The following is a 19,064-nucleotide window of genomic DNA, read 5'->3' as shown; positions in this document are numbered from 1 at the left end:
GTGTACACGCTGCTTACCAGCAACAATGCCTGGAACATTCCCCCACGCTCCCCATCTCAGAGCAACCCTGTACTCGCCAGCAAACCCTCCAGTAAAAATATCACATGACCTCTGAACTCTCTGCATGGGCTTCTAACTCATTCGCTTCTCAACATCGCCCCGTTGTATCTGTACTGTGACGTTTAACTGTACTTTAACTGTACGTTACAAGACGAAGTATCATTGGCTGCCGCTATCGGTCGTGACCTTGAATATTTGCCTGACCCCAATCTTTACGTACTTATTTGAGTCGCACTGGATAAGAGCATCTGCCTAATAGCTAAATGTAAACGGAAATGATCTCTCTGTAACAAATAAACAGAAAAGAGAACCTTTTGCGTCAAACATCAGTTAAGTGCTGGGTTATCGAATTCCTTCAACGGGTTAATGTTTGCTGCTAATTCTTCCAAGAGGCTATGCCAAGTGTCTGTGTTTGAACAGTTTCTCACTGTTTACGTGACACTGGCCAGCGGAGATCTTGAAGAGATTTTCTTTCCTAATGCTGGATTACTGTGGAGGTCTGACAATGATGAGCAACACAACCAAAACTCCAGCCCCAAGATGGCCGAGGAAAAGTGAGTTCCCCCCGAACAGGAAAAGCAAAACAGAGGGGCTCTACCAATCACGGAATGCATTACTCACAGCCAGGAGAACAACGCTGACAGTGATTGGTGTATACATTCTGACTACTTCCTGGTAATTCCTACAGATGCATAGCCAAAAAAAAACCCCCAATCATTGGTTGTTTCCCTCACAGCAGAGTCATGATGAGTCACCCCACCTCACCCCACCACTTTCACTCCACGAGCCTTAACGAGATGAAGGGCAGCACAAGAGCTCAGTTCTTTTTGCTTAAATAAAGCTTGCGTTTTGGGTTTTTGTCTACGCCCCCCTCCACCAAAATATTTATTTTTTGAAAAATAAATAAATGAAATCAGACAAATTGAAAGCATAACTCAGAGGACAATTGCTTTTGGAACAGTTGCATGAAAAGTGAGTCAGAGTGCATGTCCCGTTCTGGGGGGGGGGGGGGGGGGGGGGGCGTTTTCGGTGCCCAAGTCTCAGTCAGGCAGGAGGCTTGATTTACGGGGGGTTCCAGCATCCTATCAGCTCCAAATATACACACGCTGGGGGGGCTATCTATCAGCCACTGGGCCTGGGGGGGAGATAAGCTGGGGTGGTAAAAGCGTTAGAAAGGCGTTTCACTCACCCCCCCCCCCCCCCCCCCCCCCCCATGCCCCCCAGAGAGATTGCAGGCCAAACGGCAGCTTGGTTACCCCACGCGAGGACGGGCTGGAACGAGGGTGGGGTGGGGTGGGGGGGTTGGGAGCGGTGGCGGGGGGAGGGGGGGGTCATTAAGCAGGGAATCCGAGGTGCTTATCAGCGTCCCGGGACGATAAGGCAGCAATCGCGCCGCTGAATATTTAACCGTCCCGCAAACACGGCCCGCTCGGGGCCCTCGGGGGAGCGGCACTCGTGACCACCGTTTTTGGTTTTTCGGGCCGTGCTGATAGGGGGCACGTGGACGCTCTCCTCTTTCTCTTTCTCTCTCTCTGCTGTGAACTAGGGTTAGTTTCCTCCTCCTCCCACCGTCCCCCCCCACACACAGACCACAGGTCCACACGCTGCCTTTCATCAGCTGCCCCCCCCCCCCCCCCTCCCCCCACCCCCACCGCTGCAGCAGCGTAAGGCCAGCGGTCCGGTCCGGTCCGGTCCGGTCCGGTCTGGACGGGAACGAAAACGGAGCCACATTGATAAGACGCAGAAGATGTTTCGCTAGGCGGCCGTCCAAACACATTTTCGGGGGGAAAAGGAGGCAACCGATCGGCCTGCACTTCTTCAAAAAAAGTGTCTGACAGATTTTTGGTCGCCGATTTATTATTTTTTGTGTGTTTATTTAATCTCTATTTATCCAGGTGGGCCCCCGCTGAGACAGAAATCTCTTTCTCAACGCGCAGCCGCTCGGTCCTGTTTCCTCCAGAGCCAGGCACTTCGGCCTAATAGCTCACGCGCTAAAGTGGATAACGCGTTATGGGCAAAAAAGGCAAGCTATGTGAGTCACTCTGGGTTAGCGCTCCCGCTAAGCCAGCGAGCGCCGCCACGGATCTCCGCGGGACCGCGGTGAGGGCTCACGCCGATCGTTATGGCCTCGTTCCGAAGATTCGTGCGGGCGTTCCCCCGGGGGCGTAGGCCGTCCGCACCCCTGACGGGAAGCGGAAAAGCCGCGCGTGAGCTATAAACCTAAACTCCCCACCCGGCTTCCGCCAGGCCGCTAGCTTTACCGCCGGCTCAGTTAGCGGTTTTGTCGCTGAGAGCCGTTCGCGGCGGCTCCCGTTTCGGGGTAAGAGCCGGGCTGAGAGCGGCAAGGGGAGAGAGAGAGAGAGAGACGCTTTTAGGCAGGAAGTAGTCCAGCGGCGGCCGTTGGGCCTGTTTCCTACTCACTAGGCCTAGACCAGAACCCACTGTATGCATGTATGAGTGTGTGTGTGTGTGTGTGTGTGTGTTCTTTCCTTCAAACTGAGTCTATGGCACGTAAGAAAAGGGCTGTTCGGTCTATCCAAATAATTCTCTGTATTTAAATCTGTCATTGCTAAGTCAAAGGCTGTTCGTCGGAAGTTCGTAATCTTGAAATTAAGCTGCAATGCTGAGATCCGGATTGGCCAGCACGGAAAAATGAGAAATGCGTTCTGGAGCAGAACCCACTGCAGCCCTATTACACTGAACTGCGCCAGCAAATCACCCGCTAACATAACACCACCCGATACGCCCGCGCTGGGAACGGAGCACCCCACCCGATATAAAGCTCCACCACTGAACCGCCCGCTCGCGCTATGCCGGCCCCCGTGGTTAAGACTGGGCGTGGCGTTTTGGGCGCGGTCCAGCGCAGTGTTCCGGAACCCCGCCCCGAACCGCACGCGTCGCGGCCCGCCAGCGCCCCCCCCCCCCTCCCCAAAACACGGTGTCCCGACATCCCGCTGTGGTTATGTACCCCTTGGTACCCAAAGGGGGGGGGGGGGTTAATAGGGACCGTTCCCTGCTGATTTGGCTCGGGTGAGTCCGCACCTGGTCTACCCAGGGCTACGGAATCACTAAGCGGGTCACGGGGCAGTTTGAAAACATTTTTTAAAGGCATGTTCCGTCTAAATCTTCTCAACAGAGAATTTCTCAAGCTGCAAGCTGGCCACGCACTGCCATACCAGCGCTGCTTCTAACATAAATACAGCCGGCCTGGACTAAATCAGCTGTGACTCAGGAATAAATCCACTCCCTGGCACGTCCGTGTTGGCAGTGGCTGAACTCGACCAAACGAAGAAGGAAAAAAAAAAAAAAAGAAGCAAATTCAAAATTGAATTTAATCTTGACTCAGTCATATCTGAGGGGCAGCTGTTGATAGAGTGCAGAGATCAAAGGCTGATAGAGACAGGCCCTTCAGGTGATGCAGCAGAACAGATGTGGACCAGACTCCGTGCTACCTGAGTTTCCAGCTCCTGTGAAGAGCAGTGCCTGTGCTCCTACCTCTATTTTTGAGACCAGTAACAGTTTGCCAGATAAGACAGCCCGGCAGATTTATGTTCAGTTAAAGATAAATTTTTTTTAAAACCATCATGGCAGTAGACTCTTTTATGGGCATGTCAGCTAAATATAGACCCTCTCGTTTGATTTACACACAGGTGTGCCCAGCCATAGCCATCACCACCCCAGCTTTGTACAGCCTACTGTTTCTAAATAGGGAAGAGATGCAGAGGGAAAACATCTAGGTAAAGGTCCAAAGTGTTCCAGTCACCCGGATTGGCTAATTAATGCAATTCCTCAGCCAGGTAGAACTGATTAGTGAAATAAGCTGGTGGAGCTCACAGCTAGGACACATGAGCAGGAAGTTTACTTTCTGACCCCTGGACTTCACACCTCTGGGCAGAGATGATTGATGTTGCTCTCGGCAGGTTATCACCCGCAGGAAATGAAAGGCAGGTTTGTTTCCGCCATTCCGTCCGCTGGGAGGGGCACCCTGTTCACCCAGGGGCTGGGAATGAGGAAGATGACGAAGAAGATTACGATGGTGGTGGTGAGTCATCAGCACCGCTACCAACAGTCTGACAGAGTGGAACACCGAGCCTTCCGAGTCAAACTGAAGCCGTGGAAACGAGAAGCAAACATGCTCTTAAAACCCTCATCATGGAACAAATACCAACCCGGTCACCACCCAGTAAGACTACGGAAACCCTGTAGTAAACAGGCCTAAAAAGAGACAGGGCAACAGAGGTGGTGAAGGATACAAAGTTCCGAAAAAATTCAGTTAAGAGGAAATCCACTTGATTAAAATTATGTGCTTGATTCTCAACGCTATTCTAAAAGGTAAAATCTGTCACCAAGCCCCTCCAAACAGACAAATCAGATGTGGCGAAAACATGAATCACACACCTGATCTGGTGAAGAGGACAAGGCCAAGAGATAACCAGCTGATGAATAATAAGCTGATGAACAATCACAGTAATTTTAGGCCTGAGAAAAATTTCGGGACCTCTGACGGGAACACGTGGACCAGTTAGGAGGGACGTTCCGGTTCCACACGGACTCTGCCGTCGTCCGACACAGGTAGTCAAACCCCACGGTAAAGCTTTCAGTGTTACAGCTTTAATGAGTCCAGCGGGCACCATACGCACCGATTATGATTTAACACTCCCATTTACACCGTGTGAAAGAGTCACGTTTTCTTGGACTGGTTACTTAGCGTATGTTCACACCATGAAAATTACAGGGAAGGGGGGCAGAGTGGGGGGGGGTCAGATTCAGTATGGTGCTTGCTAATTACAGCAGAAGGGACACAGTATCAGGTCGCTATACCGATGCTGCAGAGGTGAAAGGTCAAAGTAGAATCACAGTAGCCTTCACCATAGACTGATGAAGGCATTTCCCACAATGCACTTGGGCACAGAGGCTGACACGTGGAATCACCACAGAGGAAGACTTCTGGGCCCACAGAGGAAGGCTGGTGACAGGAGTTACTGGTGCTGTATTACAGTACGCAAATGTCCACTGCCACTGTGTCAAGACATGACCATGCCCCACTCTTTAATATTCATGAGATCCGTCACACTGGACCAGTTCTGCTACAGGGGTAAGTGGACAGAAGAGTGTGGAGCCGTTGGAGTCCGTTGGGGTTACAGAATCCGGGGTTGTCCTGAGCTCAGTTGTTGAGTCGGGAGGGACGGGCGAAACCGCTGAGGGAACGGCTGATTTGAGCGAATCGATAAATCGGTTAAGGAGCGCCCGGCCGCCGCGAACCCCACAGCATACGCTGGCGCGGCCGACGCTAACCCCTCAGCATACGCTGGCGCGGCCGACGCTAACCCCTCAGCATACGCTGGCGCGGCCGACGCTAACCCCTCAGCATACGCTGGCGCGGCCGACGCTAACCCCTCAGCATACGCTGGCGCGGCCGACGCTAACCCCACAGCATACGCTGGCGCGGCCGACGCTAACCCCTCAGCATACGCTGGCGTGGCCGACGCTGACCCCTCAGCATACGCTGGCGCGGCCGACGCTAACCCCACAGCATACGCTGGCGCGGCCGACGCTAACCCCACAGCATACGCTGGCGCGGCCGACGCTAACCCCACAGCATACGCTGGCGCGGCCGACGCTAACCCCACAGCGTACGCTGGCGCGGCCAACGCTAACCCCTCAGCATACGCTGGCGCGGCCGACGCTAACCCCACAGCATACGCTGGCGCGGCCGACGCTAACCCCACAGCATACGCTGGCGCGGCCGACGCTAACCCCACAGCATACGCTGGCGCGGCCGACGCTAACCCCTCAGCATACGCTGGCGCGGCCGACGCTAACCCCTCAGCATACGCTGGCGCGGCCGACGCTAACCCCTCAGCATACGCTGGCGCGGCCAACGCTAACGGCGAAGCTCGGTTAACCATTAGCAGGAGAGACGCTAACGTGCTCTTGAGCCCGATGACCTTTGGAGCTCCGAGCACGCTGTGCGTGTGTGTGTGTGTGTGTGAGCGTGAGAGTGTGCACATATGCATGCATGTGTATGTGTATGTATGCATCTACGTGTGTTTGGATATATGTGTCCATATACTGTATGTATGTATGTGTGTTTGTGCATGGGTCTCCCTTCCTTCAAACTGAGTCTATGGTACATAAGAAAGGGACTGTGGCTCAGTCTTTCCAGACCATTCTCTGTATTTAAATCTAAAGCTAGCAGTCTTGCAATGGAGCCGCAATGCCGAGATCTGAGATTGGCCAGCCTTTTAAATGTTGCCACAGGGGGACCGGATACAACCATACATTATTTAAAGAAAGAACTGTTTGGATTTAAATAAACAGGCATTTAAAATGTTTTTTTTTTCTGCAAAAGGACATGTGAAAAAACATAAATACGAAGCGCGGGCTTTAACCGGCAAAGGGAGCGGTACGACAGTCCCTTACGGGGCAGTCCGGCTCGGGCCTGCTTAATCTCATTTCTCCCGCCGCGGATTACGGAAGTTATTTAAGAAAGCAATAATGGATACGGCTAATCCTCCTGGGACTGCTTTAAGTGACTGCCTTAAGCCGGGGAGAACCCAGGAAAATATCGAGGCGCATCTGCGAACGGGGGGGGGGTGTTCCCCTCCGTCCGTCCTCCCTTCTCGCTCTCGCGTCTCTTTTCTTGCAGTACCACTTGCTGCCTGAAGAGGGAGCACTGGAACATGATCACAGCAAACCGCTTTGACTGAAACCTACGCACCGAATGTGAACTATGCCAGGAGTAAATGCGCAGATAAGAAAAATCATATCGCAAAAAAAGCAGGACATGTATCAAACTCAACTCTGCCACAGTCTATTTATCTTCCCGCGAAAGTACATATTAGCATCGCGAACTAAACAGATTATGACGTGATCTCAGAATTATGACGCACTTTCACCTGATACCGTGTCAAACAACCACGTTGATTAATCAAATCAAAAGGTTTCCTTGTTGTTTCAGCTCCATATCACCCCTGAGATAACCAGGTCTATTCTAATTCCTGTTCAAAATCTGTGAGTCAAATATAACTGGTGGCATATTTCCACCTATCACAGCAAACGATGCGGTATCTAAAACCAAACACTACAGAGCAAAAGCTCAAGATTTCCTTTATAACCAAAGCAGCGGTAATGGGCATTTATTAAAACAGCATTATTCAAAACCACAGATGGTCCGTAATGATTCTACAGTAAACATCAGACTTGCAAGGTCACAGTGTGCTTTTGGAGTAAGGACACACGGACGTCAGAAAAATGTTTCTGAAAAGGCTGAACGATGGTCACTTATACAAATCATATAATATAAGGGGAGAGGCGAGCATTAAATCTCAATTAACAGGGCTCTGCAGTGCTTGATTTTAGGAACATTTTCTCCTGAAGGTTTATGTATGCTAGCTGGAAAAAATAATTCAGGAGCACATCTACTAATCGCGATACATTAGTGCGCTCCTAGATTTTTCAACTTGGAAAAAATGCTAGCGTACAGCCCTGATTAAACATATATTCTACCACCGCAGATTCACTCTCTGCTGAGAGTCCTCTTTAACTATTTCCTATGAAGTCTATTTTATACCGATATAAAATATAACGTCTTTATATGAACTGAAAAAAGACACAACCATAAAACGTAAAAAGGGAAGGGATAAGGTGAGAGGAATGAAACCAGGAGACAAAATAATGGCAGGAAAGAAGAGTGAGAAGAAATAAGCAAAACTGCGATCTTTACTGCTGCAGACAAACATTTATAAACCTCTATGAAATGTTTATGCCAAAATTAAGCAGGTGGCAGTGAGCGACAGGTGGTGGCACTGAACGAATAGCAGAGGAGAAAAAAGAGAGAGAGAGACAGAGAGAGAGGGAGAGCAGAGACAGTGAGGGAGAGCGAGTGAGACAGACAGAGAGAAAGAGAGAGAGGGAGAGAGAGAAACAGAGGGAGAGGGAGAGAGAAAAACAGACAGCGAGAGAGAGAGAGAGTGAGAGTGAGTTAAAAAGAAACAGACAGAGACAGTAAAACAGAGGGAGAGCGTGTGATGGTGGGACTCTCACTCACTCCGTCTCTGTCTCCGGTCCTTGGGGTCCCGGGTGGTGCTGCCGTTCTCCGCGGAGCTGAGGAAGATCAGCACCGCCATCAATCCCAGCTGCATGCTCACTGCCGGGCCCTGCGGGGCCCCCCCCCCCCCGACCCCAGTCCAGGCGCGCTAAACGAGCGGGACCCCTTCCACTCTGAGACAGGAGCGCGGGGTGGTGGTGGTCCTGCTGCTGCAGAGGTGGGGGAGGTCCTGCGGAGGTGGGGGTGGTCCTGCGGAGGTGGGGGTGGTGGTGATCTTGTGCGGGTGGTGGTGTCGCTTCCGCCCGCTCACTGGCAGCGACCCGCTATTCTCCCTCCGACCGCCGCCGCGGCTGCAAGTCCAAACACGCCAGAGGCTGGGGCCATGGCGCCCCCCCCCCAAAAACGGGAGGCTGCGGGGAGGCTGCGTCCGCACGAGGAGGAGGATGAGGATGAGGAGGAACGACGAGGACGAGGAGCAGGAGGAAGAGTGTCGGCTCTTCAGCTCCTCTTCAACCCATGAAGATCGCGGGACTCCGGAGGAGGGAGGCAGCTCATGCAGAGAGGAAGAAAGAGAGAGGGAGAGAGAGAGAGAGAGAGCACGGGGGTGTGTGCTGTTTGAGCGTCCGAGGCCCGGGGAGAGCAGGTCTTATTTGCAATGCTTTGGGGGGGTGGGGGGGGGGGTGGGCAGGAGGGGAGAGTGTGGTGAGTAGTGTGGTGGGTGGGTGTATTGGATTGGTGGTGGAAGAAGAGGGGGGGTAAGGAAAGAGGAAAGATCTGGACTATGCGTGACAACAGGGCATCCGTCAGTGCCAGGACCTGTAGGAGAGAGAGAGAGAGAGATTGGGTGAGGAGGAGGAGAACCAAACTGCAGGCATTATCAATGAGACACACCGAGCGATAAAAACTACCATCCCCTGCACAGTGAGCGCAGCCGAACAGGAGAGAGAAAGATCTTTTGACAGCACATCTCTGACCTCTGTCCTTCGCTGCTTCATCACACAGGCAAGAGGGAACACGATTACAGAAGAGAAACAAGGAATACGAACTCTAGCCGAGGTCCGAACCACGATCCAGGCCACGGCGAGCACCAGCCCGTCAGGGCTGACCGTTTAAGCTGTGAGGTCACACACACACATGTGGTGAGAATGTTCTTAACCGAACATTCTAATGCTGATGCAACAATCACTGCTGCCAACTGAAAGCAGCGGAATTCTAGAACACTGACTTAGAATTCTGAAGAAGCATTCCAAAAAAACGAATCACGAGAAGGGGTAAGACCCACAAAAAACTCACCAACGCAACACTGAACCTGTCAGAAACTTATCCACAAAAACTTATCCACAGAAACTTATCCACAAAAACTTATCCACAGAAACTTATCCACAAAAACTTATCCACAAAAACTTATCCACAAAAACTTATCCACAGAAACTTATCCACAAAAACTTATCCACAGAAACTTATCCACAGAAACTTATCCACAAAAACTTATCCAGGGTCACTGGCTGAGCACCAGGTTCCCTGAAGCAGGACTCACTCTCCACTGTTCCCAAATAAGACGAAGCACCTCTTCTGGTGACTAAATCTAAATCACACTCCGCTAAAATAAGCCATGTGTCAGAGAAAGCCACGAGACTCCAAAAAACAATAAACCAAAATCATATTTCCCGGAGAAATAACGCGATGCAGTATATTTGCGCAACAAGTTGCATCATATTAATTAGTCAAAAATAAGTTACACAATACACAATAATAAACAGAGGGAAAAAATCATTACTGATGCAATCTTTCCAAAGAAAAGAAACGCTTAACCGGAGGGAAGCTGGGGCATATTAACACACGTGTGTGATTGTGAGTCTCGGTCTAAACTAAGCTCGTTTACAATTTACAGTTATTCTGTGCACACACACCGGCATGAGGTCTTAGTCACCGTTTGAGAAATAACGTCATGTTTATCTCATAGCTACATAGCAAATCTGAACCAACCCCCCCCCCCCCCCCCCCCACCCATGTTCATGTCTCACAGCCATAAAGATATACTGCAAAGAGACACAACATCAACCACCAACCCCCCCCCCCCCCCCCCCCCCATCACCACAGTGCGACCGTTTGGTTTACAAACATACCCCTTTAACTGCCCTGCCACCTCCCACCTGATTAGGCAGCCATTGTCAGTCAGTTGGTTGCTATGGCGACAAGAAGCAGTGCAAAGAGTTCCACACTGACAGAGTGTCACTGATATGACCTGTTGGAGTCACTTCCCCCCACCCCCACCCCCACCAAAATGGACAAATGGATGTCTATACACTACAGGACTCACTCTCTCTCTCTCTCTCTCTCTTTCTGTTTCTCTACCACTCCTTCCCTCTCCATCCTTTTTAACGGCCAGAACCCAAACAGCTCCACCACACCTTTACCCACCCCCGAATCCCCCAAAAACTCCGTCACAGATTCCTTCGCCCGTAGTCACCAGTGACCGAACCGAACGACACCACTCTTTCCAGAACCACTCCTGACTTTGAACGCCAAGCGAGCAGAGTGCACTATGGGAAGAGCGAGAGAGAGAGAGAGAGAGAGAGAGAGAGAGAGAGAGAGAGGCGCTCCTCTGTACCCCGGGAGGTGATCGGGTTCAGAACCCACCCAGGAGAAGGACGTGGCCGTGCTGTAAAAGCATTGCCCCCGGGGGACCCCCCTCCTCTCCCACCTCCCACAGTTCATTTTCGTCTGGAAACCTCCAGAACATCTCACCGACACCTCCCCGCTATTTACCCGCGCGAGCCAAAACCGTATCTTCTCTCTCTCTCTCTCTGTTTTTTAAGATTATTTTTTTTCCGTGGAGCCTGTCAGATTTATTAATTGGGGGACTAGGGGGTGCTGGAGGGAGGGGGGAGGGAGGAGGAGGGGGGTGGGGGTGGGGCGTATTTTAAACTGGCAGCCCCTGGATTGGAGGAAAGAGCTCAGTAGCCAAAACTCACCTACGCAACGCGGTGAGGGGCGATGGCAAAAAAAAAACGAGGCGGTTTCGCAACCGAGCACTCGAACCTCAGGAGCGCAAGCCATAGACAGGAATTAATTATTTAAACGGCGAACATAAAATCGCGGACGAAAAAAAGAAAAGAAAAAAAGAAACAGAAAAACAACCTGTGAAAAATGAGGACCACCAACCCGTTCGGCTGCAAAGCAAAACGTTTGGAGTCAACTCTCGACAGTACGTTTTATCACTTTTGGCCTTGCGTAAACGCTGCTAGATCTGAATTAACCCTGAACACTGAGTACCATGAGGCACAGCTCCAAACAAGCTGCTAGTATAGCGGGACAAATTTAGGGTAACAATCACGATACAAAGGATGTTTGTATCATTAACACGCCACCTATACTGCATTGGGTCCCAGCCGTACCCAAACGTATCCGCACGGACGCTGTTCTCTTCTTTTCCTGGGCTGATTAATTTAGTGCTGGGGTCCCCAACCCTGGTCCTGGAAAACCACAGGGTCTGCAGGGGGCCCCAACCCTGGCCCTGGAGAGCCGCAGGGTCTGCTGGGGTCCCCAACCCTGGCCCTGGAAAATGGTAGGGTCTGCAGGGGGCCGCAACCCTGGCCCTGGAAAACCACAGGGTCTGCAGGGGGCCGCAACCCTGGCCCTGGAGAGCCGCAGGGTCTGCTGGGGTCCCCAACCCTGGCCCTGGAGAGCCGCAGGGTCTGCTGGGGTCCCCAACCCTGGCCCTGGAAAACCACAGGGTCTGCAGGGGGCCGCAACCCTGGCCCTGGAAAACCACAGGGTCTGCTGAGTTTCACTGTTACTCAGCAAAACAGTTCATTCACCTCAGCCTTTTTTTATTTATTTTTTAAAGCCAAAGTCAAAACCAGCCAACCCACGCGGCTCTACATCACCGGGGACTGAGGACCACTGGCAGCTTTCTCCTTGTCCTTTCCTCGAATTCAAAACTAAACAAAGTTTTAAAATTTTCTATTAATCAAGAAGTAAATCTGACCCAATAAAGTTTGACCCTGCATGACAGCAACAGATACAACCCAGCAGAGTCATCTGTTTAATGTAGTGGGCTGCGGGCTGATTTTCTGCTGATGTCATATTTGTGTTGTACTGTGTCTAATACTGTATTATATTTGTATCTGAATATAGTCCATGTTAATTTTACAGTGAAAAGCAATGCTTACTTTTAACAAAAATGCATTAATCCTATATGCATATAATTATATTAACAATTATTGTTACCATAATTCTTACAGTATTACAGTAATTGACTTGTTTAGTGGGCTCCTAATCGCTTCACTGTTTCCTGCTGTTTCTTCATCCGTGCAGCGGGCGAGAGGAAGGGGTATCACGTTCGCTCCGCGCGCTCCACCCGCCCCCAGCGGCAAAACGAAACTCGCTCCCCTCATCAAATAGTCAGGAGATTAAATTGCCCGCTTTGTACATTCCCGCTTTGATTTATCAATTATTCAGCCGTGCGAGGCGAAAGCTGGCCCGGCGGTGTCGGGATTTCGCTCGCGGAAGAGAAGAAAAAAAGGCGCGTGGCGAACTCTCTGATAAAATTCTGAGCTCGCGGTTTGACCGTTTTTTTTTTTTTTTTTTTTAATCGCTCGGTATCAAGTTGAAGGCTCGCGATCCAACATCTGTCAGACATTATTAGTTCGTTGCCATTTACCCACACAGTCATCGCGAGTCACTATCAGACGTCACTCGCATTGAAACCACTCGTCCCTCTTTTACGGCGTGTTAATCACCAAGTAACTCTTCAAAGAACAGGAAACAATAAATAAATAAATAATGAATTACCGTTAAAACCAAATCGGTCTCAAAATCATTAAAAACAACACACTGCAACAACAGAAACCCCTTATTAAGCGGAACAGTTAAAATTATTATCACGGAATCATAAAAACAAAGTGAGACTGGAGCGGAATTGTTCCGGGCACTGTTGATATTGGAATAATCACTTACAGAAAAAACGTCGAGTCCACACACTGTAGCTAATACAAAAATTGCTCCCATTTAATTACAATAATCAGTAGATTTACGTAAGATTTAAGCCCTTAAACGGATCTTCCTCACAAGTGAGAAACATAACTTCTGGAACATAATCATATGCTCGTTTTAACTTTCTGCTCCCTTTTTAAATGAATTTTTGTTTTTTATTTATTTATGCTTTAATGGACCAATGAGACCTGGAAGATTCCCCCGATTCTGTGAAGCGGCTCGCACAACCGTGAACGGACTGGAGTAGCGTCCAAAGTGTAAATACCACAGGCTATAAATCACAGGGTAAAAACTGCCCTGTCTGCAACAGCCCCTGCCCTCCATCTGAGGGCGTGATGGAGCACCCCTCACCCATGAACACCTCCACCTTCCCTCTGGAAGGTCAGAAATGCCCAGGTGATTCCTCAGCACCTGCTCCTGCAAGTTCTAAAGGTGAGTGGAGGTTCAATGCTGGCAGTCACGATCCAAGGTGTTCACCAGAGACTGAACCAAGACTCTCCTACCTGTCCAAACCACAAATTCCAGATTAATTGAAATCCGGCCAATTCTCCTCACTAACGCACGTTCCCACTGACCTTGCAGCAAAGTGCTGTTTTACACTGAAAAAGAAAATGCTTCGTTGGACAAACCAATATTTTTTGGGTTTTCTCAACTGAGATTTTTTAGGTTCATTCAAACATACCCAAACAATTTCAGCTGAGAAAACCTAAAAAAAAAATACAGGGGTAACAAATTGAAGTAAAAACTTTAGGTCTATCCAATGGAACTTTTTTTCGGTGTAGATAAATTCCGACTACAGGTGCTTGTGCGTGACAGCACACTTATTGTACGATCGGCTTACGTTGTTACACTTCGTTTGACGATACACTTCCGTTTCAGCGCTGCTCTCCATCCAGCCTTCTTATAAACAGCCAGTATCTGTGAGTAACTCCGGGGAAGAGCATCTGCTAAGGGATTTAAACTAAACACAAGGAAAAGCTGCTCTTTCAGTTTATCCACGCCTCCCGCTTCACGGACTACACCTACGGAGGAATTGAGCGCTTACACTCGGCTGCGATCCCAGTTTGATTTACTTATGGGGTTTTGTGTGTTTTTTTCTTTTCCTTTTCTGCGAGTTTTTTCCTTTTCCTTATCTGTGCATCCGAGCCGAAGTTCTCCATGCATCAGCTCGTCCACCCACAGGGACGCGACAGGGCAGATGAACAGGATAACCTGCTGGCTCCAAAAAACCAGTGTACGTGTGAGAAGGTGAGAAAGACAGAGAAAGAGAGCAGAATAGAGAATGTGCTTGTTATTATTACAATTATTATAACTACTGTTATGTTCCTTTACAGTGGCCACGTCACTATCATCACAGGCACTTATTCTACAGGTCACAATTGTACGTGTTTTGTACAGTCCTTTGCGCTGGTTGTCCTGCCAAAAAAGCATCTTTGAATTTAATTGAACTGAGAGTGAGAGAGATAGAGAAAGACAGAGAGAGTGTGAGAGAGAGAGAGAGAGAAAGGCTCTTGCTTTGGCAACACTGTGAATCCAATGCCAATAAAGCAACTTGAAATTGAAATTGAAAAACTGAAATTGTGAGGGGGGGGGGGGGTGGTTGTCTGACAGAACTAAAAGCTGTCTGTTGACCGCTGACCCCTCACCAGAAAGTATGAGTATGAGACCCCAGAAGAGTTCACCCTGATCAGCCCCAGTCTAGAGCAGCTGTGGTCAGTTTGACTGCGCAGATCTGCGCAGACAGAGAGACCCGCGCCTGCCTCAACCCAGCGCTCACACCCGGGTGGTCAGCTCTTCCCCAGCAGAAGGAGCATGATCGCTGGGGAAAAAGCCCATAAATCTGGGGCGGATTTACCTGCTCATCCCTCTTTCCTCTGTTCACCCCACCCCTGCCTCACCCACCCTCTCTCATGTACACTTCAACTGAGGAATAAATACTTCAGCGCCAATCCCAATACACTGCCAAAGTGTTACATACAGAAACAGACACATTATACCGTATGACAGAATGTTTCAAAATAATAACCACAATTTATACGCGGTCAAATGTTCAGTGTTAAATCCACTCTGTTAAGAGTTGAATTAACATTGGGAATTTCACTGTGTGAATATATATGAAATTTATGCATATATATATATATATATATAAAACTCTCTCTCTTTCCCCTCAAGCTCCAGCTGTGCTCTCTCGGGGGGTGTGGGGGGTATTCTCTCTCGGTTCGTACACGAGAATCTAAAACACCGTGCTGTGCTTTTCCAGGTGTTTGGAAATATTTACACCTTAATACCCCCTCCCCTCCCCCCATCCAGCACTACAAGATAAAACACATTATTCCTCTGCCAACACCCCCCATCCCCCCCCCCTCCAGTCCCATCACTCCATAACGTCTAAAATGCCTCCTGCCCTCCCTCCCTCCCTCCCACCTAGCTATCTCTAGTTCAGTTCAGAATCTGGAAGGCAATACTGGTGCACTGTACTGCGCAACCAAAGCAACTGTTCAAAATGTTCAGACCGCAGAGGGGATTCTACATTTCAAAAGTTAAAAAATTCTGAGACATAAGAACAGAGACAGAGAGGCAGATATAAAGAGAAATAATGAGAGAGCGGGAGAGACAGAGAAAGCAGAGGGAGTGAGAAATAAAGAGAGGAAGAGAGAGAAATAAAGTAAGAAGGTGAGAGAGAGATAAAGAGAGAGAGAGAGCAAGATAAAAATAAATAGAATGAGAGAGACAGAATTACCTGTAACACAGCGGGCGTTTCAGAAGCTGCGGCACCGTGTTAACGAACTGTCACATGAGCCCCTTGTGCACTTAGCGCCAAAATAAACGCTCAAGTTCTGTGCACTTGGCTTCCTAAATACACCGACTGCGTGGAAGTCCCACTACCAGCAGAACCAATGGCACGTCTCCCAACGCAACTCAGGCTCCTCTGACGGACCCCGATGGAAGCTTTTTGGGTTTCCTCATATTTCAGACTGACAAGTTCTTACAAAACTAAGTTATGAAATACGCACGCACATATATGCATGCATATCCAGCCTATAAACTCTGCTCTCACAGATTATTTGTGCAAAAGAAACATATTTTTCTGCCCAAAGTGGGAAGACTTTAAAAGGTCCTCAGGTTGGTCAGTACTTTAATTGTTTACATATATTATCTTTTGCATTTTACTTTAAAAGAAAACTCACATACATGCGCATAGTGAAAGAATTAATCTGAAAGTTGTAAACCTTTTAAAATAGAAAAGAGAACAACAGCATGATGCTGCAGCTCTGTGTTGTTTAACATTTTGTTTTTAATGTTTCACTTATATTTTTCTGCCACACTTTTTCTTAAACTGCATACATTGTAGTAATAACATGATTACAGAATTTTGCAGCCTAATTCAAGTTCATTTTCCTGGGACACGATGCGCCTAAATTATGTAAAAATTAAGACTTGTATACCTCTTATAACCTTCAACAAGCAAAATAAATGTTTTGCAAACATTCTACAACTGGCAAAATAAAGTAACCACATAAACTAAATACGACTTCATAAACTGTGTAATTAACTCGCTCAATATATTTGCTGCATAAAACGTTCTTCACTCAGGCTACTAAAAACTTAAAGCCCTCCACAAATCTAAGGTAACGCCAAAACTAGAAATTGCTAGAATAAAACCGATGCATGGTCACATTAAAAACAACAACAACAACAACAATAATAATAATAGTAATAATAATAATAATAATAATAATAATAAATGTGTTGTTAAAATTTAAGTATGTAAGTTTTTTTCAAAATTTTCTCTAATTTATCGTTCATATTACCTTGACCGCGAGATATTTTCTCTCGAGAACACTTATGTACTGCTCTGCGCGTGCAGCAGATACTATCGTGTGAGGTCCGCGATAACTCAACAGCAAATGCTACAAGAGGTCAGTCACTTTTTCATTATCGGTAATGACACTGTTACAAAAGCATGCAAATTGTTTTGCCGCCAAAAGTAGCGATTTTCCTTTAAATAGTACTGTATATAATTTAGTTGCGCAAACTGTGATAAAATGTTAACCAAATAAATAATAACAGAATATCATTTGAAAATAATACACAATATAAAAACGGGCTAATGCGCCATATAGCTTCGCTCATTTGCATGGTTTGTACATTCGTGCATTGAGTTTAAAAGTCTTATTTCAATCGTGCAATGTAAAGTGATGAACGAACGTTAATGCAATTTCAGATATAGTGGCGCAAGTCGCCCTGGAAAAGAGCGTCTGCTAAATACCTGTAATGTAATATCCAACATTAAAATGAGATTTTTCAAAAATATTTTTCAGTCATAATTACAGTCATAATTCCTCCCAATTAACGAAGCATAAGGAAGTAAATTTGATTGCAACACACCTACCTGTTAGGTAGTCACCGCCAGTCCCACGCGCAGCGTTCCAATGGGTAGCTGGGTTCAAATCTTCTTTTATAAGGGGGAAAATCCGTTACTTGTAAGGTTTAAACGAACTCCTCCTACAAGACAGCTCCAAACGCGAGTAAGGACAGTTACCTATTTATCTATTAATTATTTTGCTGTTTCTGTTTACTTGGTTGTTCCTCTGGTTGTTCAACAAAATGAGCTTCAACTTTGTTGAACGTATTCTTCGCAGCAGTAAGGTAAAGCGAGAGTGAGCATATAGCCTACTTTTTAAAATAAAACAAGCAACGGCACTTAAAAAAAATCCCAAGAACAATTGAGTGTTTCATCGCAACAATCTCTGTTTTTTGCCATCTACAGAGGTATTATTTATATGGATGCTCTCTCCGGTCATTTCAAAGCGATTTCCACATAAATCCTCTTTAAAGTGCAGGAAAGCATCCAACTCAGCGCAGTAAGTCACAGCCGCGGGAAGTCAGCATCCAACCTCATCTTGTGCAGCCTCGGCGTGCAAAAGGTTGAGTTAGCCCCGCCCCTCTGAGCGCACCACGTTATGCAAGAGGGAAAACCCGTGCTGGACTGGAATGGGAACAAGGAGATCGTTTTGTTGCGTGCAGGGTTATGTGACTGTTTATGACAGACACCATTGTCTTGCACATTGCGTCCTAAATACCCTCGTGCACGGCTTACTAAAGCCAGACCCGTTAGCCTAAGGAATTGTCAAACACCGAGGATTATATGGAATAGAGTGGGGTGGGGTCTGTTTACCTCGTGCCTCATGTTGTTACGTTTTTGTGGACGTATCAATGAATGTGTCTGTTTCACCTGGAATAAATTACATTACTCTACAGCAACGTAAACTAACTTTTATTAAAATAATAAACTATAGACGTGGTTTACAATACATCGTGATACTTAATAAAGTATAAAAAATATATAGCCTATTAAAAAAAAAACATGGTACTGATTGATTGTCTCGGGACGTTCTTTGCTATGACGACTTCGCTGTGGCACGTGAGGCACTTTGCGCTATTACGCGGTCTCCTAGTTACGATTTATCGTATGCTGATAGGAAAAACTCGCACTGGTATGAATGGGAATTGTTATTTTCTCATGTCTGATTACAAAAATTAAGTGAAGTTGCTCAACACGAGCATCCTCTTCCTTTTAGTCATATCCAAATCTCAGGTCTTTCGATTTATAACCAGTTCATACTTGGCTAACAAAGTTTTTGCGGCTGCGGCCTTTTCCAGTAATACAGTGCAGCCTACTCCGTTTGTTAAACAACGAACAGGAAAAGCTTACCATTGTGGCCACAAAACAATCAATATGTCAGCTACCGATGGTATGACTCTAATAATACTTAGTATTTTACTTTAACTACTTGATTCAGTTTAATGTTGCAGTTTTTGCAGAGTTTTCTTCTGTAATTAATTGTGAATATTTTCCTGTCTCCACGTTTTCAAAGCTGTTGGTAGTCGGCCGACTTGCAGATTGTAATGTAGCAACTTGTTTAGGTACCTGAGTATTAACAATCTAATTTAA

General features: G+C 47.6%; 1 protein-coding gene across 2 annotated transcripts in view; it reads right to left on the bottom strand.

Annotated features, from left to right (window-relative positions):
- The window catches only part of rspo1 (R-spondin 1), a 37,215-nt gene extending 19,009 nt beyond the window's left edge, over positions 1–18,206 (bottom strand). Inside the window, exons 1-2 of one of the 2 annotated variants that reach the window (XM_035403626.1) lie at positions 17,498–18,206; positions 8,111–8,926 (exon numbers count right to left, since the gene is read on the bottom strand). In XM_035403626.1, coding sequence (XP_035259517.1) covers positions 8,111–8,204 — 94 coding nt within the window. In that variant the 5' untranslated portion in view covers positions 8,205–8,926; positions 17,498–18,206. The remainder of the gene's footprint in view (positions 1–8,110; positions 8,927–17,497) is intronic. The other variant, XM_035403620.1, reaches the window with a different exon arrangement.
- Between the last annotated feature and the right edge of the window lie 858 nt (positions 18,207–19,064).

Source organism: Anguilla anguilla, chromosome 1, assembly GCF_013347855.1.
Source record: "Anguilla anguilla isolate fAngAng1 chromosome 1, fAngAng1.pri, whole genome shotgun sequence".
In the NCBI taxonomy this organism is placed as follows: domain Eukaryota; kingdom Metazoa; phylum Chordata; class Actinopteri; order Anguilliformes; family Anguillidae; genus Anguilla; species Anguilla anguilla.
This window is presented reverse-complemented; position numbering and strand designations above follow the sequence as displayed.